This window comes from Phycodurus eques, chromosome 1, assembly GCF_024500275.1.
Source record: "Phycodurus eques isolate BA_2022a chromosome 1, UOR_Pequ_1.1, whole genome shotgun sequence".
NCBI lineage: Eukaryota > Metazoa > Chordata > Actinopteri > Syngnathiformes > Syngnathidae > Phycodurus > Phycodurus eques.
Genome location: NC_084525.1, coordinates 12,492,509 through 12,519,501, shown reverse-complemented (window position 1 = coordinate 12,519,501; position 26,993 = coordinate 12,492,509). Strand labels below are relative to the sequence as shown.

General features: G+C 41.7%; 3 protein-coding genes across 10 annotated transcripts in view; 2 read left to right on the top strand and 1 right to left on the bottom strand.

Annotated features, from left to right (window-relative positions):
• The first annotated feature begins 1,459 nt into the window (after positions 1 to 1,459).
• ccdc28a (coiled-coil domain containing 28A) lies at positions 1,460 to 14,181 on the top strand. 5 transcript variants are annotated; one of them, XR_009768627.1, is made up of 7 exons: positions 1,460 to 2,002; positions 2,190 to 2,371; positions 2,846 to 3,000; positions 8,681 to 8,751; positions 8,870 to 8,970; positions 9,484 to 9,506; positions 9,606 to 9,656. XR_009768627.1 is itself a non-coding variant. In XM_061677879.1 (5 exons), the coding sequence occupies exons 1-5, from the start codon at positions 1,794 to 1,796 to the stop codon at positions 9,658 to 9,660; spliced, it is 624 nt and encodes a 207-aa protein (XP_061533863.1). In that variant the 5' UTR covers positions 1,460 to 1,793; the 3' UTR covers positions 9,661 to 14,181. The 5 variants fall into 5 exon arrangements, 3 of the variants coding, with proteins under 3 accessions (XP_061533863.1, XP_061533848.1, XP_061533873.1); XR_009768628.1 differs by lacking the exon at positions 8,681 to 8,751; XM_061677879.1 differs by lacking the exons at positions 8,681 to 8,751; positions 8,870 to 8,970 and having other exon boundaries at positions 9,606 to 14,181.
• Positions 14,182 to 14,836: 655 nt separating this feature from the next.
• On the top strand, positions 14,837 to 23,838 carry LOC133403184 (epithelial cell-transforming sequence 2 oncogene-like). Of its 2 annotated transcripts, none has more exons than XM_061677851.1 (21): positions 14,837 to 15,067; positions 15,997 to 16,109; positions 16,193 to 16,355; positions 16,434 to 16,686; positions 16,761 to 16,935; positions 18,342 to 18,426; positions 18,518 to 18,683; positions 18,845 to 18,973; positions 19,041 to 19,133; positions 19,220 to 19,429; positions 19,497 to 19,600; positions 20,066 to 20,176; positions 20,254 to 20,340; positions 20,988 to 21,097; positions 21,178 to 21,325; positions 21,855 to 21,928; positions 22,013 to 22,169; positions 22,253 to 22,318; positions 22,399 to 22,487; positions 22,832 to 23,004; positions 23,086 to 23,838. In XM_061677851.1, exons 1-21 carry the CDS (start codon positions 14,993 to 14,995, stop codon positions 23,214 to 23,216), a joined length of 2,712 nt encoding a protein of 903 aa, XP_061533835.1. In that variant the 5' UTR covers positions 14,837 to 14,992; the 3' UTR covers positions 23,217 to 23,838. The 2 variants fall into 2 exon arrangements, with proteins under 2 accessions (XP_061533835.1, XP_061533826.1); XM_061677842.1 differs by having other exon boundaries at positions 19,199 to 19,429.
• filip1l (filamin A interacting protein 1-like) overlaps positions 23,778 to 26,993 on the bottom strand; it is a 67,564-nt gene continuing 64,348 nt past the window's right edge. For all 3 annotated transcript variants that reach the window (XM_061677812.1, XM_061677821.1, XM_061677831.1), the window contains one exon: positions 23,778 to 24,307. In XM_061677812.1, the coding sequence (XP_061533796.1) occupies positions 24,092 to 24,307 (216 nt within the window). In that variant the 3' untranslated portion in view covers positions 23,778 to 24,091. The remainder of the gene's footprint in view (positions 24,308 to 26,993) is intronic.

Genomic DNA, 26,993 nt, shown 5'->3' with positions numbered 1-26,993 from the left:
TTCTCCAGGTTCTCCCTGTTTCCTCCCACATCCCAAACACACGGAGGGTAGGTTAATCGAAGACTCTAAATTGTCCGTAGATATGAATGTGAGTGCGAATGGTTGTTTGTTTTTATCTGCCCTGCGATTGTCTGGCGACCAGTTCAAGGTGTACCCCGCATCCTGCCCGGTATAGGCTCCAGCATACGCACGACCCTAGTGAGGTTAAGCAGTGTAGAAAATGGATGGATGGAAATTGATTAATGGTATGTAGCTTAGCTCTGCATTTAGGTGTTTTTAATGTGTTTGTGTTGTATCTCAATGACGTCAAGCTCTTGAGAGCAAAAAAGATCTGAATTGTGTCATTTAAACCATGCATGCAGTTTACATCTTGCTTTATAGTCTCATAACAACAATGTCAAAGCTCAGGGTTTTGGAAAAGTGAGAGGCATTCAAAGGTGTGAAAGGGTCTAATATTAGCTTACATGTGCAGTAATAAAAGTAAGACTGTTCTTGAAACTTTCTACTTAAGCACAGCAAACCTTACACATACCGTATTATAGCTCCTACGAGGACAGTCACTATCAAGTAGAAAAAATTACACTCTTCAATTTGCCCATCATATGCCAGTTCCACAGGAAGAGCATACATTTACCTCGTGAAATTAAAATATAAAGGTAGCTTATATGCATCCAAGTAAAATAAAGTGAACAGTTTTCTCATCCAAAGCAAAATAATTCTGTATTTTTTAAAATCGTCTGAACTGTCTTTTTGATTCCTTTATCCAAAGCAATTTTGATGCTAGTTTGCACTTTCTGTAGTTCAAGTAAACGCTGAATTTGAACGACAGGTAAATTAGAATTAGCAGCGTGAGGAGGTGTGTAATTAAATGAGTTGTCATTCATCTAAAATCGAATGCATAATTCAAAAAGCATTAGAAAGGAATGAACTGGCTCTCGTAACAGCATTCTACACTGCAATTATGTGACGCGCATCTCCTAATGGCTGTGAGGACTCAGTCTAAAATGTGTTCATCTGTGGAATTTTAGTCATGGTTCACCTCACTCAGTCTGTCACGCAGCACAAATACACAAATTCACAAAGGCGAGAAGAGGGAGCGTATAGAGGGGACGTCAAGTGGACCGAGAAAATGTTCTCACATTACTATTTTGTCACTTTTACCCAAATGTTTTTACCATTTTAAAATGTGATTTGATTGTGTTCTCTTAGTATGCAGAATACCTAACATTCCGTGGAGACAAATACGACAACTTATTATTCATTGTTCATTCTAAATACATTTTGAACAAATAAAAATCGATTTGAGACTGGGATTTTAATCGGGTGTTCTCTTATCGACATCTTGTGGTTGCTGGCAGTAATTACCTAAAAATGTTGTTGTTTAGATCTCCTACCAATAGATGGCGGTAATGTGCATAAACGTTTTTCGACAAACACCATTAAACACAGAAAGATGAAAACTAGCAGGAAGTGTTCTGAGTTGACTAATGGCTAGCTACCTGGCAAGGCTACAGGCGTCATTTTCTAAGGGTTTTTGTTTGTTTGAGTAGTTTTCTCGATTGTTGCTCAAATGTAGACATGCTGCCAGGGTGCTGACTTTACGCCAATCTTGATTACATCCGTTTGACTGCGTGTCATATGCGTACATTTCACAGCTAGCATTAGTTTCATGTAATCTGATGTTAAAGATTCGGGTTTGAGTTGGGATTATGTGTGTTCTGGTTGTGTTGAGCGTTGCCTTGTCCTGATGTGCGCTCGACCCTGGTAATCGGAGAGCACCGTGGGCTGCCGCTATGGAGGAGCGAAAACTGAAGAGAAAGAGCCCAAGGACGCCCACAGCCCCGGCCCCAGCGCCAGTGGCGGTGGCGGTTGCGGTGACGGTAGCAGCGCCGACAGCAACAACCGGATCTGGCCGGAAACACTGTGCTTCTACCGGTGGGAAACATGTCGGCTACAGTCATGGCACGGGGACTCATTCCAGCCAGAAGAGCAAAAATAGAAGGTAGCAGCAAGATTTGGGCTGCATGCATCCATTTTCTTTACCGCTTATCCTCACTAGCACTCACAAGTTAATACTTTAATTAAGGGGTGTCAAACTCATTCAATGATTTTCAAGGCCTTTTCACCATGCGTTTTCTCAGTGTCAAAAGCCCACACCCCTGCTTTAATTTGTGTTTTGTTTTTTCCAGGGGACTTCGTGACAAATCAAAGTATAAAATGGGTTCCGGTGTTCACCCCAGCCCAAATCAGAAACAGGCAGCACCCATCATCCAGCACTCGTTCTTGACTGATGTCTCTGACGTGCAGGAGATGGAGAATGGACTTCTCAGCCTCCTCGACGACTTCCACTCTGGGAAATTGCAAGCGTTTGGTGAGCTGATTAATGGAGTTTCACTGCTTGACTCAAGAGACACAATTCAATTGTTGTTTTTTGTTTTCGAATGGCACAATTCAAATATGGCAGCACAAAAAGAAAATAAAACCTGATATATAAATAAAAAATGTATGTCCCCATTTTGGAATTACGCTTCTTCAGACAGATTTCCACTCCAGGTCTATGTGCCCAGTTCTGATTTAGTGCCCGCTTTGTAATATGAGGCTTGTTAAAATGTCTTGGGACCCTATCACTTCAGTGCCTCAAATTAAAAATGTTTTTTTAGGGTCATTTAGATGCATTTTGGAAGTCGGCACATGTAATGGACAGGTCAATAGACAAAACAAAAAAAACAAAAAAATCGGAATTGGCCACTTGGACCTGAAGTATAAATCCAGCCTTGGGTATTTTCACCCAAACAGCAAGTTAAACAAGAGTTGATAAACTTTTCTTTTTTCTTGTATATCCCAGGTAATGAGTGTTCCATCGAGCAGATGGAACATGTGCGGGAGATGCAGGAGAAGCTGGCCCGCTTACACTTTGACCTGTACGGTGAGGAGGAAGAGATGCAAGAGGAACAGAGGAAAACAGCACGGGACAGCAACATGGACAAGTTGCTTCTAAATGTAAGATATTGGACATTAAACAGTTCTGTGCAAAACTGTTGGACCACCACTAGCATTGTTGTTTTAAGGACCTTTTCTTTAGTAGTAATATTGACATAGTTAAAATAGTTAATAATTATGCTTCCATTCCCTTTAACTCCAGTGTAAGTCACACCTGCTAAACACCACTTACATTGAAGAGTATTTACTTTTTCCACTTTTATTCCACATTTGCAAAGTATGTCAAAAACACACAAGGAATTTGTCTCCGGTAATTGGAGCTGCTCTCGTATGACAACAGACAGTCAATTGATAGAGAATGCTTTTGAGACATAAAGAAATTGGAAAAAAAAAAAACACTGTCACTGAGCAATAAAAGGTTGCTAGTAATCTGGTAATGCCGGTACAATTTATTGTTTTAATAAATGCAAAAAGATGTAGAGTCCCATAGCAATTAGAGCAGTTTGAAATGACAAATAGAACAATAGTCTGGTGCAATGACCATTGTGCAAAGGGTGCCGAGACTTCAAGAAACGTATGCAGTTTAAAGGTACGAGTAGTGCGATAATCTGGGACAATGTCGATTGTGCAATTGTAGCAGATGCGACTCAGGCACATGAGTGGCTGGTATTGGTCAATAACAGATATGCAAATAGTGCAGCGTGGCGAGACTACTACAATGAGTGCACAATTAAATAATGTATAATTGGCCCGACAGAAATGTGACAACAAACTCAAGACAAAAAATTGGCAGCATGTTGCAATGGAATTGTAGTTACGTAACTGTTTAAGAAGTTAATGGAAAGAGTGAAGAAGCTGTTGGAATGTCTGCTTGTTTTAGTTTGCGTTGTTCGGTAGTGCCTACCTGAGGCAAGGAGCTGGAAGAGGTAGTGACCAGGATGTGGAGGGTCCAAGAGGATTTTACATGCTCTTGTTTTACTTCTGGCAGCGTGCAAGTCCTCAAGGGTGGGTAGGGGGGTACCGACAATCTTTTCAGCAGTTTTGATTGTCCGTTGCAGTCGGAGTTTGACCTTTTTTGTAGCAGCACCAAACCAGACTCTGATGGACAAACACTGGACTGATCCGATGATTGCTGTGTAGAACTGCCTCATCAGCTCCTGTGACAGGCTGTGCTTCCTCAGAAGCCGCAGGAAGTACATCCTCTGCTGGGGCTTTTTGAGGATGGAGTTGATGTTGATCTCTACAGTCTTGAGCGTGTTCAGCTCCAGGTTGTGTCGGCCGCACCACAGCTCTAGCCACCCCACTTCCTGTCGATACGCAGACCCGTCACCATCTTTGATGAGCCTGATGACCGTGGTGTCGTCTGCAAACTTCAGGAGTTTGACAGCCGGTTGTGTTGAGGTGCAGTCGTTTGTGTAGCGAGAGAAGGGCAGCGACGAGAGGACACAACCTTGGGGCGCCCCGGTGCTGGTGGTGTGTGTAGATGCGGTGGCCTCCCGCAGCCTCACCTGCTGTGTCCTGTACAGTTCCAGCGATCTAGTGAAGACTGGAGCGAGCTGGTCCACGCAGACTTAAGCCTGCCACTTTGTTAATCTTTTGTTGTTTGAAGATCTTGTTTGTGGATGGTCAACGCAGAAGTCAAATGTGTGATGTTGGTCGGTGGTGCGGCTAGGTGGGGGTAAAAGTGTCCTTTGCAAATCTGCAGTAGAAGGTGTTCAAGTCGTCGGCTAGTCTTTTATTGGTTCCAGCTTGGGGGGTTGGTCGCTTGTAATTGGTTAGCGATTGTAATGCATGCCAGACTGATTTAGAGTCATTAGCGATAAACTGTTTTTCTAGCTTCACTGCATAGTTTCTCTTTGCAATGTTAATTTATTTAGTCAGCTAGTTTCTAGGGCAATTATTCAGGGCCATATCCCCACTTTGATATGCATCTTCTTTAGCCTGGCGAAGTTGCTTAAGTTTGGCAGTGAACCATGGTTTGTTGTTATTGAACGTGCGAAATGACTTTGTTGGTACACACACCTCTTCACAGAAACTGATATAGGATGTGACAGTGTCCGTATATTCATCCAGGCTGCCAGCTGAATTTTCAAAGACACTCCTATCTGTGCAGTCTAGACAGCTTTGAAGTTCTATCTTTGCTTCGTTGGTCCACTTTTTCACTGTTTTCACCGTAGGTTTCGCGCATTTAAGTTCTTGCCTGTATGTTGGTATTAAGTGAATTAAGCAGTGATCAGACGAGCCCAGAGCTGCGCAGCCAATAGCATGGTATGCGTTATTTAGCGTAGTATAGCAGTGGTCTAAAATGATATTTTCCCTGGTAGGACAGTCAATGTGCTGCTTGTATTTAGGGAGTTTGTGGTTAAGTTTAGCTTTGTTAATGTCCCTGAGCATAATGAGGGGTGAGTCGGGGTGTTTTTTTTTTTTTTTTTTTTTTTTCCCAAAAATTTTATTTACTTGTTCCGCGAGCGTTAGCAGTGCGGCATTTGTGTTAGCTTGCGGCAGATGAAAACACCGGTGAGAATGAAAGATGTCATAATGACTGTTTTTGCGTTAGCAAATTAAAAATGAAATTATTGTACTTACTATATCAGTAAGCACGCCAATTGGTATGGCACTTCAAATCGTCATTGTTTCTGCATTTTGATTGCTGTCCACTTGTGGTCAAACCAGATTGGACATGACCTGGCAAGCGACACGTTTATCGATAGAAGGTCCCACACTTAACCAAGCTATGAAGTCAAAGGAATTTTCTGGAGACCCCACAGATTTGGGAAAGGATAGAAAAAAAAATCTTCAGCATTGTGAAGAGCCAAGACAACAAAAGAGTGCCTTGGGGAGTCGTCTATGCATATCCTCCAGTCGCACAGTTGAAGCTCAGACTTGAACCCAATGTGGAGATCAGAAAATGGCTTTGCACTGATGCTTTGCGTTTTAGAGGATCTGCATTGAAGAATGAGACAAACTGCCCAAAATTAGGCAACATCCAAAGGAAGGCAACGTTTAAAAACTTTTTATTTCACTTTGTCATTCTGGAGGTTCTTTTCTCCGAGCAGTCCGGTTTCCTCCCACATCCCAAAAACATGCATGGTAGGTTAATTGAAGACTCTAAATTGCCCGTAGGTGTGAATGTGAGTGCAATGGTTGTTTGTTTATACGTGCCCTGCGATTGGCTGGCAACCAGTTCAGGATGTACCCCGACTCCTGACCTATGATAGCTGGGATAGGCTCCAGCACTCCCGCGACCCTTGTGAGGATAAGCGGCTCACAGAATGGATGGATGGTGGAAAATAAGTATTTGGTCAATAAACGTTCATCTCAATTCTTTGTTACATACAGTGGGCACGGAAAGTATTCAGACCCCCTTAAATTTTTCACTCTTTGTTATATTGCAGCCATTTGTTAAAATCATTTAAGTTAATTTCTTTCCCTCATTAAGGTACACATAGCATATTGACAGAAAAACATTTAATTGTTGAAATTTTTGCAGATTGAAAAAAAATAAAAGTTAATGATTATTTGCTAAAAACTACAGTTTATCAGTTTGAACATTAAATATCTTGTCTTTATAGTGTATTAAACTAAATATAGGTTGAACATGATTTGCAAATTATTGTATTCTGTTTTTATTTGTTTAACACAACGTCCCAACTTCATTGAAATTGGGGTTGTATTTAACTCTGGTGTGGTCCATTTCTTGAGATCATCCTTGAGATGGTTCTACAGGTTAATTGGAGTCCAGCTGTTTTTGATTATACTGATTTGACTCGATTAGGAAAGCCACAGCTCACAGTGCATGACAGAGCAAATGAGAATCATGAATCATCAAAGTAACTGCCTGAAGAGGTCAGAGACAGATTTGTGGCAAGGCACAGATCTGGCCAAGGTTACAAAAAATATTCTGCTGCACTTAAGGTTCCTAAGAGCACAATGACCTCCATGATCCTTAAATGGAAGACGTTTGGGACGAACTGAACCCTTTCTAGAGCTGGCCGTCCGGCCATATTTAGCAATCAGGGGAAGAAGAGCCTTGATGAGAGCGGTAGAGAAGAACCCAAAGATCACTGTGGCTGAGCTCCAGAGATGCAGTCGGGAGATGGGAGAAAGTTCTAGGAAGTCAACCATCACTGCAGCCCTCCACCAGTCGGGGCTTTATGGCAGAGTGGCCCGACGGAAGCCTCTCCTTAGTGCAAGACACATGAAAGCCTGCATGGTGTTTGCTAAAGAACACCAGAAGGACTCCAAGATGATGAGAAATAAGATTCTCTAGTCTGATGAGACCAAGACTTTTTGGCCTCATTTCTAAGCGGTATGTGTGGAGAAAACCAGGCACTGCTAATCATCTGTCCAATACAGTCCCAACAGTGAAGCATGGTGGTGGCAGCATCATGCTGATGGGGTGTTTTTCAGCTGCAGGGACTGGATGAGCGGTTGCAATCGAAGGAAAGAGGAATGCGGCCAAGTACAGGGATATCCTGGACGAAAACCTTCTCCAGAGTGCTTAGGACCTCAGACTGGGCTGAAGGTTCACCTTCCGACAATGACCCTAAGCACACAGCTAAAATAACGAAGGAGTGGCTTCAGAACAACTCTGTGACTGTTCTTGAATGGCGCAGCCAGAGCCCTGACTTAAACCCAATCGAGCATCTCTGGGGAGACCTGAAATTGGCTGTCCACCAACGTTCACCATCCAACCTGACAGAACTGGAGAGGATCTGCAAGGAGGAATAGCAGAGGATCCCCAAATCCAGGTGTGAAAAATCATTCCCCAAAAGACTCATGGCTGTATTAGCTCAAAAGGGTGGTGCTACTAAATACTGAGCAAAGGGTCTGAATACTTATGGCTTTCAGTTTTTTTTAATAAATCTGCAAAAATTTCAACAATTCAGTTTTCTGTCAATATGGGGTGCTGTGTGTACATTAATGAGGGGGGGGGGGGAGAACTTAAATGATTTTAGCAAATGGCTGCAATATAACAAAGAGTAAAGATTTTAAGGGGGTCTGAATACTTTCCGTACTCACTGTACCCTTTGTTGGCAATGACTGAGGTCAAATGTTTTCTCTCAGTCTTCATAAGGTTTTCACATATTGTTGCTGGTAATTTGGCCCGTTCCTCCATGCAGATCTACTCGAGAGCAGTGATGTTTTGGGGCTGTTGCTGGTCAACACATACTTTCAACTCCCTCCAAAGATTTTCTATGGGATTGAGATCTGGAGACTGGCTAGGCCACTCCAGGACCTTAAAATGCTTCTTACGAAGCCACTTCATTGCTCGGGATCATTTGGGATCATTGTCATGCTGAAAGACATAGCCATGTTTCATCTCCAATGCAAATGCTGATGGAAGGTTTTCACTCAAAACCTCACGATACATGGCCCCATTCATTCTCTCATTTACACGGATCAGTCATCCTGGTCCCTTTGCAGAAAAACAGCCCCAAAGCATGATGTTTCAACCCCCATGCTTCACAGTAGGTATGGTGTTCTTCGGATGCAACTCAGCATTCTTTCTCCCTCCAAAGTTTTACCCAAAACGTTCTATTTTGGTTTCATCTGACCATACGACATTCTCCCAATCCTCTTCTGGATCATCCAAATGCTCTCGAGCAAACTTCAGAAGGGCCTGGACATGTACTGGCTTAAGCAGGGGAACACGTCTGACACTGCAGGATTTGAGTCCCTGGGAACGTAGTGTGTTACTGATTGTAGCCTTTGTTACTTTGGTCCCAAATCTTTGCAGGTCATTCACTTGACCCCACGGGGTGAGATCTTATATGGAGACCCAGATCGAGGGAGATTATCAGTGGTCTTGTATGTCTTCCATTTTCTAATAAATTGATTTCTTCACACCAAGCTGCTTAGCTATTGCAGATTCAGTCTTACCAGCCTGGTGCAGGTCTTCAATTTTGTTTCTTGTGTTCCTTGACAGCTCTTTGGTCTTGGCCATAGTGGAGTTTGGAGTGTGACTGTTTGAGGTTGTGGACATGCGTCTTTTATACTGATGAGTTCAAACAGGTGCCATTAATACAGGTAATGAGTGGAGGACAGAGGAGCGTCTTAAAGTTGTTACAGGTCTGTGAGAGCCAGAAATCTTGCTGGTTTGTAGGTGACCAAATACTTGTTATCCACCATAATTTGCTGATCAATTCTTTAAAAATCAGACTGTGATTTTCTGGATATTTTTTTTATCATTTTGTTTTTCGTAAGTGAGGTATACCTATGATATAAATTACAGGACTCTCATCTTTTTAAGTGTGAGAACTTGCACAATTGGTGGCTGACTAAATACTTTTTTGCTCCATTGTATATAGGATTTTGAGGGAAACATCAATTGAATTCCATTTTGGTGTGCAATTAGTAAAACTTGGGGAAGAAATTAAGTCAATGAATGCGCTATTTTCTATATTTATGAACATAAACATATTTATATATTTATATATTATATCTCAATATTTTTGTTTTGTCTCTTCATCCTCTATAGTCTCAGAACCTTAGGAATTATGGTTAAAAAAAATAAAATCTAATTATAATTTTTCTTTTCAGCTGGAGGAGCTAAGTTCATCTATGTATCCTTGTTGGCCCCCGCAAGACCTCATGTGAGATGTATAAACTGTTGTTGCGTTAGAAGACATGTGCTTGTGTTTCCCCTGAACTTGCCTTTTCAGACAGAAACTGAATCTGACCGACAGCCAAGAGATTCCGAAGTCTGCCAGCTTGTGACTGCCTTTCCGCCACAGTCACTGCGGGTAACATGGTTGTTGCCGCTGAGATGCAAAAGCAAAGTTTAATGCGTGTAATGTGAGGGCTGCATTCTAATTTTACTCAACATTAAGATCCCAGTAGTTTAGGCACTCATATTTACTATCTTGTCTGACTGATCACCAGCATCTATTTGCTGTTACAAACAGTGTCCTGTAGAGGAAGGTCTACATTCTAACCAAAGTGATTTGAATTAACATGACAATAGATTGATTGTGTGGCTGCAAACAATATTATAGCACTCTGTTGCACTTTATATTATCAGTCAATTGGTGTGTAATCAAACAGATTTATCAATATGTGGTTACCATCTGTAAAAAAATGTGTTTTCTCACCTTTAAGCATCAAGATTAAATGCTCCACATGTACAGTGGCTGAAATAAGTATTTAAAACATCACCATTTTTCTCATCAAATATATTTCCAAAGGTGCTATTGGCCTGAAAATGTCACCTGATGTTGGAAACAAACCAAGCAATCCTTACATACAAAGAAAGAACAATTAAGAAATTAAGTTGTGTGTGAAATGAGACCGGGAAAAAGTATTGAACATATAAAGAAATGGAGGTGCAATAAAGCATGAAAAGCCAAGACAACACCTAAAATATATCATTAATAAAACAGCAATTCAGCCCCTTGTCAGTGCAAGTGAATATAATCTGGTTCAGTCCTAATTGATGGCCTACAAAAAGATCTCATTGCCAAAGTATGAGTCAAGACACATCTCATGATGGGTAAGAGCAGAGAACTGTCTCAAGACCATCGCAAGCTAATTGTAGCAAAACATAACGATGGCATTTGTTACAGGCGCATATCAAAGCTTCTCAACGTTCCAGCGAGCATGGTTGGGACCATAATACATAAGTGGAAAGCCAATCATATCACCATAAATTTGCCTCAATCAGGTGCTCCTCGCAAGATTACCGAAAGAGGAGTGCAAAGAATAGTCACAAGACTTGTCCACGAGCCAAGGACCACCTGTGGAGAGCTTAATCAACACCTGGAATTAGCAGGTGCTGTTGTCACACGGAAAACAGTGAGTAATGTGCTCTGCCGCCATGGCTTGTAGTATGCTCACCACACAAGACCCCATTGCTGGAAAAAAAAAAAAAAAAGCATGTCAAAGCTCATATAAAGTTTGCTGAACAATATTTGGACAAGCCAGTTAAATGCTGTGACAATATAGTCTGATCGGATGAGCGCAAAATTGAACTGTTTGGATCCCATAATGTACACGATGTTTGGAGGAGAAATGGCACTGCACATCATTCTAAAAACTAGTGATGGCGAGATGCAGCTCCATGAAGCATCATAACACTTAGACCATTGGTTCAAGTAATGGTTCATTTCTTGGTGATTCATGTGCACACGAAACCACCTGCTGGCCATGTGTATAATCACAGGCAACTGTATCTCAGGCCACATAATGTGTCATGCATTGCAATCTAGCATTTGTTGTGGCTCTTGGAAATGACTATGAATGACAAAAAAATGTTTGACCAAATATTGTGATGACATGAAATAAGAAAATATTGTTTGAACGTATTCTGTGCGCGTAACTGTTCCCAAAATGGTAGTAATCATATATGGGTACGTCTAAAAAAATAAAATCGAATGTGGTAGAAAACTCAATTGATTTCAGTAGTCGTACAAATAAAGTCGTTAAAAACTACTTCTCAGAGGGCAAATTCCTGCCTAAATTCTACAATAAAAACAAATTCCATTTTTTCATAATAGTTTTACATTCTATTCTTGTTTCTAGAGATGGCGAGTTTGGAGTTGTCTTTTGCTGTAAGCTGTAATCATCAAAATTATACATGTATAAAAGAAATCATGAAATATTTCAGTGTGTGTGATACATCTCTAGTTTCACTTTTTGAACTACTTTAGTAAATTAAGCTTTTGACTCTATTATAATTTATTGAGATGTACCAGTATGGCAGCTTGTGCTTGGACTATGATGTAAAGAACAGGGGAGATTTTATTAATTTCTCTTCAGAAATAATAGTTTCTCAACATTTTGTGGTTTTAATCGATTCCTTTTCTTTGATATGACCTACCCGGCCTTTGAAAATACTCTTTCACATGGCACAGAAGATGCCAGGGTGCACAAATACCCCAAAGCAAGCGTGTACAAATTGGGGTAAAGTGATTTGCGCCTCTCCCAGTACTCTATAAAGGGTTTTCCATCCTGCTGCAATTAGGCTCAGATAGGTAGCGCTGGATCTCGACAGTGGCATCTGCAGAAACAATTCTTGACTTATGTGCTTCCATGACGCTGCTGTCAAAACGATGCCACAGTGTGCTACCTAAGAGGAAAACAGATCATGTTAGTAAGTGCTCTGGTAGGAATACTTCCTCTCAAAATTTAAATGAATACATTACCTCGAGTGACAGCATGAGATGTGGAAGCCTCTGGGATTTCCTCTCTGTTTTTTTCGTACTTCATTACACTGATGTGCTCAGAGGTCAGTCTCTATAGCTTCTGTGCCTTTAGTGGGGCTGAAAAACCATATCGCTTTAAAACGAGGATCCAGGTGTGTAGGTAGGTGGAGCCTCATTGATTGTAATGTGAATAGCTTATGTCGGAGTTGCCTGATGAGTTGATCTCCCATTTGTAGTGTAACTGTTGGTGCTGGTTTGGTCATTTCCTCTTGTAGGGTTTGCTCCAGCATCTTCAACAAGGGGAGACTAGCTTGGAGGCAGACACGTGTTCCTCTGCAGACAGCTCTACAGTGGCATCATAAAAGGGAGACAGCAGGGAAAGGCACGCTTCAACAATGTTAAATTCATCCAATGTCAATAAGGGGATGTCATGTTCTAGGCCTGCTAAAGCTGCTCCTTCTGGCTCCCTTTGTTCAAATAAACGTTGCAGCATCAAATATGTGCTGTTCCATCAAGTTTCCACTTCTTGCAAACGCTTCGTGTTGTTCAGCCCCATATTAAGATGTACTTGTGTAAGCGTCTCCTTCAAAGATACAGATGAGTAGGCCATTAATCACTGTTGTGGAACTACGAACAAATTATTACCATTATAAAGTTGGAATGAAGGGAAATACCATACCTTAGCAGTGGTGCTGCTTCTGAAGTAACCAACCAGCTTCCTTGCTTTGGTCCTGATGCCAAAGAGCACAGTGTACTGGTCAAGTTTCTTTTTTGCAAGTAAATTTAGTGTGTGAGCAATACAAATGTGATGGCGAAGTTTCAGCTCCCTCACACAGGCAACCATGTTTGGTGCGCCGTCAGTGACCATACATGTCACCTTCGTAGTGATTCCCCATTCCTCCATCAGGGAGGCTTTCACATGACCTAGATTTTCTGCAGTGTGGGATTGGGGGAATGCCTGCACTCCCAAAAGCACTAAACAGGCTTCCCCCCCCCACAAAATGGCAAGTTATTATTGCCAGGTAGGCATCCATGTCACACGTAAGGCTTACGGCAGCCACCTTTGCCACTTCATCCTTAGCCTTCTTCTGAGCAGGCTCATATTTAGCCTCCATCATGGCTTTCAGAGCCTGAAGAAGTAAATAATAATAATAATGACAGATACAATAACATGATGGTGTGGGGCTGCTTTTGAGTAAGTTGTACTGGTAAACTTCACGTTATTGAAGGAACGACGAATGGGCAAATGTACTGAGACATTCTTGACAGAAATCTGCTGCCATTTACGAGGATGATGAAAATGAAACCAGGGTGGACTTTTCAGCAGGATAATGATCCAAAGCATCCTGCAGAGGAAACTCTCAATTGGTTTCAAAGAAATAATAATGTTTTTTAAAAAAAGCTGCTAAAATGGCCCAGCCAATCACTTGACTTGAATCCAATTGAAAATCTTTGGAAAGAAGTGAAACTCAAGGTCCATAAAAGAACCCCACAGAACCTTAAAGATTTGAAGACTGCTTGTGTGGAGGAATGGACCAAAATCACAACAGAGCAATGCATGCAACTAGTTTCTTCATACATGAGGTGTCTTGAAGCTGACATTGCAAACATAGGCTTTTGTCCAAAGTATTAAATAAATACCTGTTGGCGTGTTCAATACTTTTTCCCTGTGTAATTTCATATTATTACACACAACTTAATTTCTGAGCGTATTAGTTCTTCTTTCTTTGTATGTATGGATTACTTGGGTTGTTCCCAGCATCTGGTAAAAAATTCAGGTCAATAGCACCTTTGGAAATATATTTAATGAGAAAAATGGTAACGTGTTAAATACTTATTTCAGCTGCTGTATGTTCTCTGTTGGGCTGCAAACAGTCCAGTAATCCAAATATTGATTTCACTACCATGCCTTAAATTGTGTTGTGATGTAAGCATTTTTAGTTATTGTAATTCTTCACATGCAAATTGTAATCAATCACTTGCTGCTTTCACTGTCAGTGTCAGCCAATGTTGGGGATGAATTCTCTTCACAGGTTAAACTGTTAAAAACATGTATGCTGCTGTTTTTAATAAAATAAATGAATCACGTTTCTGCAAACATTCCTCAAAAACATTCTGCAGATTTTCAGTAAGCATTTTTCCTTGAAAGAAAGGTTCGTTTAGTTTTTTTTATGTGGAAGTAGAGTACAGTGCAGTGCTTGCCAAACAATTCACTGCGGCACATTTGTGTGCCATGAGAGATCATCAGGTGTGTCGCTGGGAATTATCCAATTTTACTTAATTGGTCCAAAAATGATTTACTACAAATGTATATTTTGTTCATCTATTCATGCCAGTGACGTATTGTGACAGGCAGAACCTTTCAAATGCTCGTCTACCAGACTGCAAAGGGTACATAACAATTTGCCTCTGTATCCACTTTTTGGAATTTTTTTGTTTGATGGTGTGGTTGCCATTTTTCACATTTAAGATGTGTTGTTGGCGCAAACGTCTAGAAACTGCTGTTTGAATTTGGATTTCATTGGACATTCACCAGGCTCCACCTTGTGCTTATAACACGAAGCTGCGCTTATAGGACTGAATAAATCAGAACTTTAATCACACGCCCACAAAAGGTTCGTAATGTTCTTTTAAAATGTTAACGATAAGAAGGCACAAAACAACTCGCTGGCGGACTTTTTTCTTTTTTTTTTTTTTTTTTTTTTTTTTTTGCTTTATTTTATTATTATTTTTTTTTTAAGCCCGTCCTAACGGACTTTTCGCACATTGAGAGGTTGCCACCCGCAGGAGGCGCCGTATAGAAAGGAATGTGTTGGTGCGTCTCCATGGTGACCCGGAGCCACATGATTTGCATATGTTGAAGATAATTGTCATGGGTGCTTTCCACGCGGCTTTTTGAGGCATCATCCATGGAGAAGAAGCTGAACTCCCACACTCTGTTCAGCTGCTGGACCCCGTTGAGCAACCACATCAAGAAAATGCAGGTCAGCGCAACACCAAATGACACAATTTAAGAGCTTTCGCGTACACAAATAGAAATTTGTGAACAAAATCTAGAGTGACCCATCACCGTAGGCACCGACATTTCTGAAAAGTTGTTCTTTTTATGGCTTCAAGGAAAAAAACAGGCATCGTTTAGTCTAACTCAACTATCAACGGTACGCTTGATTTATTTTGTGCACCCAGGCACCTGAAAACAGGATATTTTATACATACAGAAACATGCACGTATAGTTGTCTTGAGACAAAAATGTATCTATTGTAACTGATTCCTGAATATTATTTATTGTTCCTAGCTCTTAAGCACCCCCTAAAAGGGATTTTATTGTATTTTATTTGTCCTTTCTTGATGACTAACTTGCATTTCAAATATAACAGATAAAATACATTTTAAGTTCTTGACCAGCTAGCGTAGCAGCTAACACAACTAGCATGTGCGCCTAATCAAAACATCATTAGCACTGATTTTTAAACCTGCTACTGTAATTAGAGTAATACTAAAATAAAATTAGCATTTGAATAAAATTGTACTAATTATAAAAGATTAACGCAGCAATATTTTTTTAAGCGCCTGTATTTGTTTTTCATGTGCCTGAGAAGCCTATATGTAACAAGATTGTGCCAAATACAGCACATGACAAATAAAATATCTCATAAAAAGTGTATAGTTGATAATTGAGCTGGACAAATCAAATATATACTATGTTTTATTACGTATTTTCTTGAAAACAAACAATGTTGGTGCCTAAATTGTCCTCCAATTCTGAAATGAACCATTTATAACAAGAGCACCGTCTTATATTATCTTAAGGCTTGTTTCTTTTGAATATAATAATAATTTTAATGTTTTGAGCTTATTAGCTGGAGTACTGTGCAGTCGTACCATTGCTGCAGCATGTTTGTTTCCCCGCAGTTATTTGAAGAGAGGATCAGTTTAGTGCTCCACTGGTTTGATCTGTGGACTGACCGACAGAGGAAACACATGCTGCATTCTCTTCTCACACGATGCACCAAGCCTCAGCTCAGGTGACGTGATGCCCTTTTTTTCTCTCCTGTAAAATGCGCACATCAGACCTCCATCCAACAAAATATGTCAATCACCCGAGCAGGTACTGTAGAGATCTGCTGACTGAAAAACTTCCGTTGACCCAAGTGGATTTCACAGCGATGTTACCCCGTTTCCTGTCACTTTACATCATGTCCTTCCTGCCCCCTCTGGACCTCTGCTCTGCCGCCCAAGTCAGTTGGCACTGGAGGATTCTATCTGAACAGGTGGGAAAGTCATAAGGCCAACAATTGTACATGACCTGTCTGGTGAGTTTAATCCTTGTGGCTTCAAATATACCTCAGGACTGTCTGTGGGCGAGGCGCTGCATACGACAAGGTTGGTTTCTTCCCTACACACCCGGAGAAAAAGAGTTTGGCGCTTGGAAGAACCACTTCATCTCTTGTCTCAACACACTGGACTGGCTGACTCCTCGTGAGGCAGCACACCAGTACCGGACATTTAACCAACCATGTGAAGAGGTAGAAGAAGAAGAGGAGAGACTAAAAGAGAGCAGAATCAGGCAGATGATCAGAGCAAATATTCAAGAGGAGAAGAGTGAGTAGAGTAAAAACAAAGAAGGTAGCATAACGAATACAGCCTATTGAATGTTTTTTTTTTTCTATCTGTAGGAATAGCAATGAGAACCAGGAAAGGCTGGAGCAGCAGCACAAAGTTGGGGGAATCTAGAAGTCGTAGCATCCAGAGCCAAACAACCATCCTTGGGACAATATTCAGGACCTCTGGACCTCCTGGCTTGAGTCTGACCACAAGCAGTGGCCTGAGCTTGGAGAAAAACATGAGCAGGTCAGAAATGTATTTAATGACAATCTGAAATTGTAATAAACAGTGTTCAACATACACTGAACTTAAAAAGTACTGTAAGATAGCAGTTCTCAGTAAACACAGGATACATTTTCAAAATTATGTTGATGATTTGCCTCAACCTGTGGTTGAATTCTTGGAGAAACCCATTTTTAAAATTAATTGTTCCCTCCTTCCATCCATTTTCAACACCGGTTATTCTGGTCACAGGTGACCTGGATTCTATCCCAATTGACTTTGGGCGAGAGGCAGGGTTCACCCGGGACTGGTCACCAGTCAGTCGCAGAGTGCATACAGACAAACAACCATTCACACTTACATTCACACCTAAAAGCAGAGTTTGCAGTTTTCAAACTGCTAGCAAGATTTGAATATATGCTCACTTCACTCCCTACTTCTCGTCTCTGACCAAAGCCAAGCTCCCCACTAACATGAACGTGCATGAGACGTCCACTCTTTGAACGTGCACGGTAAGCAAACCGCGTAAAATATCACCATTACATACAGTACGTTTACCCTTGTTTTGTCTCAAGCTGTTCAGTGCCTTCTTTTTTAACTTGTTGCTAACCGGAGGTAAATAAAATAAAGTCTGTGCGAGGCTGCAGCATGTGCCTGTGTGTGTGTGTGTGTGTGCACGGCAAATGATTGACATCTCGTGGGTCATGCCTTCTGTCTCTACAGTTTATGATAAGCTGTTCTTGTGGCGGGACAAGTCTACAAATTAGACATAAAATGGTGCCAGAGAGAGATGATTTTTCAAAATATGTTAATAATATTCTATTGGCATGTCATACAGACAGTCTTAACATACACTTTACAAAAAGAATGCAGAACTGCAAATAATTTATGTTGCGTGTCTGAGACACCGCAAAATAGTCCCACACCGATGATGTGTTTTTTAACCGAAGATTGAAAAATAAAAACCTTTATTGCCCGTTAGATAGTTACAGTACTGCGCCACAAAGCTAAAAATAAACTAGCTTTTGGATTCATACGCAACGGCGACGCAGAGTTAGATGTATTGTGCGGAGCCGATTGATCATTGATCGGATCGGCGAATTATGACATGAAAGCCGATCAGCATAAAATGCTAATTATGGGCCGATAACGATCACACCGATCGGATCGGCGTAAAGTCGATCTAGTTGCACTCATTTATGTTGAACACTGTAAACAACAACTTCCTGATTTTAGATAGGCAGAATTTAGTGGACATTTCAGACTTTGTGGGATCAAGTTGGAAAAGACCTTTCCTGTTCCCACATGACTGTGCCCCAGTGCACAAGGTTTTAAATCATTTCTTCATATCGTAACTGTTAATAAGTTGAGCTGCTGTTTAAATATTTTCTGAACAAAGTTAGTGGCCCACTGTCTAACTACATCTCCAGACCTGCACCACTACAGTCCTCCAGCATCTACAGACATCCTGCAACCTACTTGCTGTTGGTCTCAAATAGAATTCCTGCTTACGAGGTGATCCATCAACTTCAAGAAGACATGGCTGAACATAGGGGTGGAAAGGGATTTACCTGCCACCATTGCTTTCTGCCTGTGTGGCATGTAGCTGGTGCTGAGCGGCGTCAAGGCAGATGTAATTGTGGTCCTCTACGACCACCGAGGGACCCTGTCGGCACTGTTGTGCCAGGTGGAGGAGGCTGTTTCTGGGCGCACCTTTCAAAGGCTCGGCCTGTTAGCCCCAGGAGGAACAGAGGAAATCCACCTATTTCACAGTGAGAATTCATACATTTTCTTTACATTTAAAAAACCCAGAAGTGATTCTTTTTTTTTTAGTCCTAATGAACAGCATCTATTAATCCTTAAGTGTACAATGATGATCTTCTGAATTGTATGTTTTTTTCTTTGTTTTCATGAATATACTTTGTTCCTGCAGACAGCTGTTTATCAGACAGAACCCTTCTCACTCCAGCCCACCGAGATTTCTGGGAAAAACTGTCCATGCTAGTGGCCCCTGCTGAGCAAAGCGGTGGGATTGACATTTTCTCGCCATGTGCGGCATCAAGTGGGTGTACCCCATTCTTACTTTGAATTCAGTAAAGCTCTGCGTCTCACCCACTCATCTCTCTCAGCCTCAGGCATGGCATTCATGCAGAAGCTTGCCGCTGTTACAGGTCTGAAGGTTTGGGCACCAATGGGTCTCGCCACTGGAAGTTTTCAAAATAGTGAGTCCTGTAGCCACAGTTTTACAGAATAGAATGATACACCGTTTAAAATGAACAAAACCCAGGTGTTTGTTACCCATCCTCAGTCTTTGGTGATTGGTCTGATGGTAGTATCAGTGCCATCGGGCTCTCTGACCCACACCCGGGAGGGCCAGCGCTCCATTACATCAGTGAGCCAGTCCTGCAGGGCTGGTGCAGACAGGTACAGTGGATGGAGGAAGCACTCGGGGAGATGAAAAGCTGTCTGGAGTTCCGGCTTCAGCAGGTTGGCCTTCAAGCCTGGGGCAGAGCTCTGGGTGGGTGTCACACTATCGTAGGCTTGTGAGAATATGCTGTGTCTTTCAAATTCTGGTGATTGTACAGGTCATTCATTGTGGGAGAGAGTCCGTCTTGAGGATCTGTGTTTGTCAGAAGACCTTAGCATGGCGCTCACAGAAGGACTCACTGTTCTCACCAAACAGGAAGAGGTAAATAGGACTACTTCAGTGATCACCTGAACAGATGTTAACGTGGTTGCTAGGAGTTGCGTACTTCAGATTCTTTAAAGTCGACTCTAATGTGATGAAAGTAAAGTCGGTGTCGACTAGTTGCTGATGTCATAGAAATCACAGGACGGAAACTTTTGCAATAATCTGTCTTCACTTACAATGGGCAGCTCATATGAAGAATCTGCGCAGAAGAGCAACTAAATCAACAACAAGCAGCAAATCAGCTGTTACATTTTACATAACATACATGTTAGCACACAAGAGCATTGACGTGTGCGCTCCTTCCACTTTGATGCGGGTCCGAAACGTTGTTTCAAATCCTGCTCGAATGTGGCTTTTTTTTTTTTTTTTTAAATGAAAAATGATTAAGCTGTGAACATTATCGTGGAGTAGTAAAGTCAAGTAATCGACCACTCTTTACAACCCCCATGCTTGCATCCTCAGATGAGACCGTTTGAGTTTCTCGCTGCCTTCCTGACAAAATGGAGTGACGAGGAGGAGGCCAGAGAGGAAAAACAAGTGTCTCATGGCTCTCTGGTGTCGGGGGATCCTCAGGTGTGATAAGCTATATATGTTCTCTCCCCGTGCCAGAAAACAGCCATGCCTTCATCTTTGCTCACCTCTGCTTCCAGACGCATTTTGACTGGAGAGGAGTCATTGTCAGAGAGCTGCAACTCAGCGAATTTCTGTACATCAGCAGACTGAGTGCTCTTGTGAAGGTCTGTCGTCTTCAGAACCTGATGATTATGGATAAGAGGCTCACTTTATGAGTGCCTCGTTTATGGATTGTGTCCATAAAATTACTAAACAGTGCTAGACGATTTTGTTTTGCACTAACACGCGGTTACTTATTTGATGGAACATGTTGCGTTGTCCACTGCACTTAGTACGTTGTCTTTCTATCACTGTAGCATAGGTAGAAAAAAAAGACAAATTTCAAGTGTTTCACACTGTACTGCTTTTTAGCACCCTTCTGTTTTTACCACTGCGATATATGTTGTACCTAAAGATGGAGCAAGCCAAACTGCAATCTTAATTGGACACTTCTAGAAAAAGGAAATAGAACTGGAAGAAAACAAAAAAGTGCCTGTTCTCAAATAAAGCCAAATGCCAAGGAGAACACAAAATATGGGATGTTTTTTTTGTTTACTTTGTCAAATTCCACTTATTGTTTGTTGAATAGATTGGTGGGTTTTTATTGTGTCATGCTGTTATGATGTCAAACTAACTTTGCTTGATTGACACAACTATCGCTATACCAGATCAGAATCATTCCAAACTTACTCAGCTTGGTGGCAGTGATTGTTTATATTTTAAAGTTCCATACTTTATTGATTAGTTTTCCTTGACCTCCTCTGCATTAAAGGCATACCAGGAGCCTCTCACAGCAGCCCTCAATTCCAACAGAGCCATTCTCAGCTTTGCTGACATGCATGTTGTGCTGAGCCCCATTGCACAAATTCTGGACCTCAACAGGTATGCACAAAGTATAACCTCCACACTCAGCTTTCTTGTTTAGTTTTTGTCTCTGGACATTTCCCACCTGTTTGTCACAGGGGGTTCAAGGTAGATTTAGATGCCAGACTGCAGCATTGGGGTGCAGAGCAGTGTGTTGGCGATGTGTGCGTGAAACTGTGCACACACTTCAGAGTGTACACGAACTATCTCAACAATTACACAACTGCTCTAAGTACCATTGACAAGGTAATCACTTCCACTACTTGCACATTCTATTGATATTAAGTACAAGATTTTTAGAACATATTCTACACAAAACTGTATAATTCTGAAAGCTGTGTTTAATATGTTGGCTCTCTTATGCAGCCAAATGAATAAATAATTGAATGAATAAAAGTTAGAAATAGTTCAGGGTGATGCTCTGAAGTTCTATACCACTACTAGCTACAATCACAATAATAAACAGTGTGTGAAATGAATACGCCTTTGAAAGTGACAATCTTTGTGAAAGGCATGATTTTATACACTGCGATTGGCTGGCAACCAGTTCAGGGTGTACCCCGCCTCCTGCCCGATGACAGCTGGGATAGGCTCCAGCACGCCCGCGACCCTAGTGAGGAGAAGCGGCTCAGAAAATGGATGGATGGATGATTTTATACAGCTCACTACACTACACTCACTCAGTTAGATTGTTTAAATGGTTATGATTCTGTTTTGTTTGTCTATTTGGTTATCAACAGTCCTATACGTGTAATTTTGTGTGTATGCCTGTCAGTGCAGGGATGCAAAGCCAGCATTTCGAGCTTTCTTGAAGAGAACTGACAGAACTCTTGCAACACACATGCTGAGGTGACTTGTGTACGCTTGTACTCCTGTTGACATTAGATGTTGACAGATTCTTGTTTGTTTTCATGTGTACGCCTGCTCTCATAGTTTACAGGAGCTGCTGCTGTGTCCAGTGTGGAGAATCCAGGAGTACACAACTCTGCTGCAAGCTCTGACTTTGCATACACATGACAGTCACCCTGATCATGCACACCTCTCCTCTGCCCTTAACACCATGCAGCGATACACAAAGTTCATCCAAAATGTAGAACAACAAACACACACATGAACAGTGAACACTGTGTTTCCTCAAAAAGAATACAATCAATATGTTTTGTCTCGTTTTAGCTGAAGCGCAACTGTGAAAGAGACCGGCTGTTGGAGGAAACCCAGCAGATGATCCAAGACTGTCCGGTAGAATTACGCCTCTTTTCTCTTTCTAACATTTGTACACTCGGGCAAGTTTTTTAGTGTTTGTGTGTGTCTGCATACAGAGGCTCAGAGAGGGAAACCGTCAGTTGATAACCAGTCAGGAAGCTGCTTTGATATACAGCCCCAATGACCACATACCAGAGTCTCTCAGGTGGTGATTTAATTTAACAAATTCTCTCTCATCTCTCATTTCCTTGTTTTTCACCCATCAAACATCTTTAAAATACTAACACAATTTCTATTCATAACACCACAATGAATCATGAATCTTAATTGTTTGCTCCACTTTCCCCACCTGAACTTAGTACAGATTGTGCTTGTTTTGATTCTGAATGTGGAGACGTGATTCTGCTGCTGCTCACTACAGGCTCTGGCCACACAAACATCCAGAAATATCCATGACAAATACACATTGTGTGCTTCAAGTATCAATGCTGCTTTTTCAGATGTTAATGTTGCATACGATCAAATTATGTGTGGGTCATGTTTGATTAGGACCTACGAGCATGTGGCAGATGTCAGCCTCTTCCTGTTCTCTGATATTTTGGTGTTGACGCGGAGGAAAAAGCAGCACACACCTTTCACAGTAGTGCACAGGAGCACACACACGTTCCTCGCTTCTGTGACGCTCGCCAGTCTGACTGTGCGGAGGATCACGCATTCACATTGTAAGCAGTCACATACAGACATAATTTCACGCACTTTGCTGCTGCCGCTCTTCTTCACTCAACTGCGTCATATTTTCTTAGATGTGAAGCACGCCTTCATCCTGGAGGGGCCTTCACGCTCTTGGGTTTGTGCCACAGAGCGAGGCGATCAGATGAAGCACTTCCTGTGCCTGCTGAGCAATGCCATGCAAACAACGCTGACATCCACGTGATCAGCAACAGGATGACAATGTGAGGACAGGAGGAGATTTGAACAAGTTGGACTTGAAGTGTCAGGGAATCTCAAGTAAAAACATTTAAGGATGCAGCATGAATACTTTTTCAAGTATAACATAGCACATACGGAAGGTTTCAGTGTGCTTCACTTTTTCCACATTTTGTTATGTTACAGCGTTATTCTAAAATTGTACACACGTATTTTTTTCCTCAAAATTCTAAACACACTCCATAATAACAATATGAATAAATAGTTTTACCTTTTAGCAAATTTATTGGGCATAACAAAGAAATCCCCTTGTACATATGTATTCATAGCCTTTGCTGAATGTATTCCATTTTAGAATGAGGCTAGAGCATAAGAAAAGTGAAGCACTCTGATTCTGAATACTTACTGGATGGACTGTATTTTACTATTAACCAATGCTGCTGCAGAATTTATGGTGAAGATGAATTTGAAACGTGTGTGTGATACAGTATAAAAGGTCTTTATTGAACCAGGAGGGAAAAACAACTATTTAGACTTTAAAAGTGTGATGCAGCTGCATTTTGTCACCTGTTTTACACATTTACATTTTTTTATTGCCACTTATCATTAAAAAAAAAAAAAGTTTGACTCCATCTGTTTTTTTTCCTCAAACTGATAAAAAATAAATTACATATACTCAACATACAGCTTTTGGAATTGCCCTTCCTATTTCTCTTCACCTGGGTTGCAGTGATGGTGACATGATGAGAACTAAACTAAAACAGCTTCTGTATATGTTTTTTTTCTGCAGTCATCATCAGATTGTAAGCCGAATACAGGATGACCTCCTACAAATCACATATTGTCATTCATCTGTTATAAAGCCATGACATTAGATTAAAGTCAACGGTTGGAAAGCTTTGGGTTGTTGGTGGTGGTGGTGGTAGTTCTGCGCGCTGCAGACGTGTGCACAGGCTGGTCTTTGCCACTAAGAGGAGTGTGCAATGACTGGCTCCCGATCTGTAGCACCCCGTTGCCGCTTGTCCCTTTTACAGAAGCGTAACCCTTTGGTTTTGGTATGCGTGTTGGCCCTGGGCGTCTGAACGATTCTTGGGGTATCTGGAGGAGCACACAGAGGAGACAAAATAATGTATGTCGAGCAGCTCAACAAAAGTTGCAGTTGGTTTGCTAAAAAGCGACCTTTAGGTGGAGCCAAACTCTTTTACTAAGTTACACAAAACCCTTCCCTTGCAGATGTTTTCAGACACAATGGATGGACATAGTTGTCAGGAATGGGAATGTTTTGTTTCATTTGAAACATATCAGAAAATGGGCAAAAATGTTGATAGATTTTCCTAAGCCAGTTGATGTCCATGAATGTTGAAAACAGAGATAATGAGGACTAAGTACATCAGATTCAAATTTGACAGGCTGAAATAGGACGATGTGAATTTTATTCATTCATAAATAAAAATGGTTCAAAACTTGTTAAATTCCTTTCCATTTTGATTGCAATAACTTTGCCCCCCACCCCCGCACACACTTCTGAAATGATGGCTATGCCACTGACTTTATGCACATGGTGATACATATGGTAACTATTTTCATCTGTTAAATGTCATTCTGTGTCTCAGTAGTTTAGCTTAACATTTATTTATTAAATTTTTGTTAAAAATCTAGGAGCACAACGACAGGCATAGTATATTGTTGAGCGTGCATTACTTCTTTATGGCGACATTTCCTCTGAGAGACCGTAATATGTGTCAATACTTGATTTGTGGGATTCTATTTTCTTCTTTGGCATATCATTGATGCAGCAGGAGCTCAGCTTCCTCTTGCTGTTTCCATAGAAACCAAACAGGAGGTTTGTTTTGGTGCTAGTGCTGGAGCGCGGTCACATTCATGGCGTCTGCATGCCCACTTGCATGTGATGTGGTATGTTTGGGAAAGCCCCTAGACCGGCGTTATCATACTTTTATTTTGCCTGCTGGTCACAATGGTTACTGTCGTCCATTATGGAAATTATGGAAAGGAAGTTTCAGTGCAGCTGTTGGGAAAAGTTTGTGTTCAATCCAAAGTGAATCACAGACAGCATACCCAGCTGCCCAGTTTTCTCAGGCCTTACACTAATGAATAGCATCTTGTTTAGCCTGCATCATCTCTTCCTTTCCAAACCCACCAAGGATCCAATTTCTTCAGCTGTGACACTTACTGTAGCATGTGTTCTATTTAATGCCTCATTTAATCATCGGTTCACTGTCGCACAGGTCTGTTGTTGATGAGCTGAGGAAAATGCTTAGCACACTTCTCTTTATGTGTGCTTTACTTCAACCCCTTAACTTGTTAACTGCATATTATATAAAAAATATTGTTGCTATGCCAAATACCTGGTGTCAATTTCACTTACCCTTCTATGCTTTAAATAGGAAATAATCTTTCCTCTGTTAGTGTTTATACAACCCCAATTCCAATGAAGGTGGGACGTTGTGTTAAACATAAATAAAAACAGAATACAATGATTTGCAAATCATGTTCAAGCTATATTTAATTGAATACACAACAAAGACAAGATATTTAATGTTCAAACTGATAAACTTGATTGTTTTCAGCAAATAATCATGAGCTTAGAATTTTATGGCTGCAACACGTTCCAAAAAAGCTGGGACAGGTGACAAAAAAGACTGAGAAAGTTGAGGAATGCTCATCAAACACCTGTTTGGAACCTCCCACAGGTGAACAGGCTAATTGGGAACAGGTGGGTGCCATGATTGGGTATAAAAGGACCTTCCCTGAATTGCTCAGTCATTCACAAGCAAAGATGGGGCGAGGTTCACCTCTTTGTGAACAAGTTCATGAGAAAATCGAACAGTTTAAGAACAATGATTCTTAATGTACAATGGCAAGGAATTTAGGGATTTCATCATCTACGGTCCATAATATCATCAAAAGGTTCAGAGAATCTGGAGAAATCACTGCATGTAAGGGAAGGATTCTCCCCACCGGCTCACAACGTCCCGAGTCGAGGTCAGCAGCGCCCCATCCCCACTATACACAGTGTTGATGGTGCACTGCTTCCCCCTCCTGAGACGCCGGATCAGAATTTCCTCGAAGCCGTCCGGAAGTCTTTCTCCATGGCCTCACCGAACTCCTCCCATGCCGAGTTTTGACTTCAGCGATCACCAAAGCTGCATTCCGCTTGGCCAGCCGGTACTCATCAGCTGCCTCAGGAGTCCTAAAGGCCAAAAAGGCCCGAAAGGACTCCTTCTTCAGCTTGACGGCATCCCTCACCGTTGGTGTCCACCAGCGGGTTCGGGGATTGCCACCACGACAGGCACCAACCACCTTACGGCCACAGCTCCGGTCGGCTGCCTCAGCAATGGAGGCGCGGAACATGGTCCACTCGGACTCGATGTCCCCCGCCTCCCCCGGAACATGAGCAAAGTTCTGTCAGAGGTGGGAGTTGAAACTCCTGACAGGGGATTCCGCCAGAGGTTCCAAGCAGACCCTCACAATACGTTTGGGCCTGCCACATCGGACCGGCATCTTCCCCCACCATTGGCGCCAACTCACCACGATCAGTTGACAGCTCCACCCCTCTCTTCACCCAAGTGTCCAAGACATGCGGCCGTAAGTCCGATGACACGACCACAAAGTCGATCATCGAACTGCGACCTAGGGTGTCCTGGTGCCAAGTGCACGTGTGAACACCCTTATGCTTGAACACGGTGTTCGTTATGGACAATCCGTGATGAGCACAAAAGTACAATAACAGAACACTGCTCGGGTTCTGATCGGGGGGGCCGTT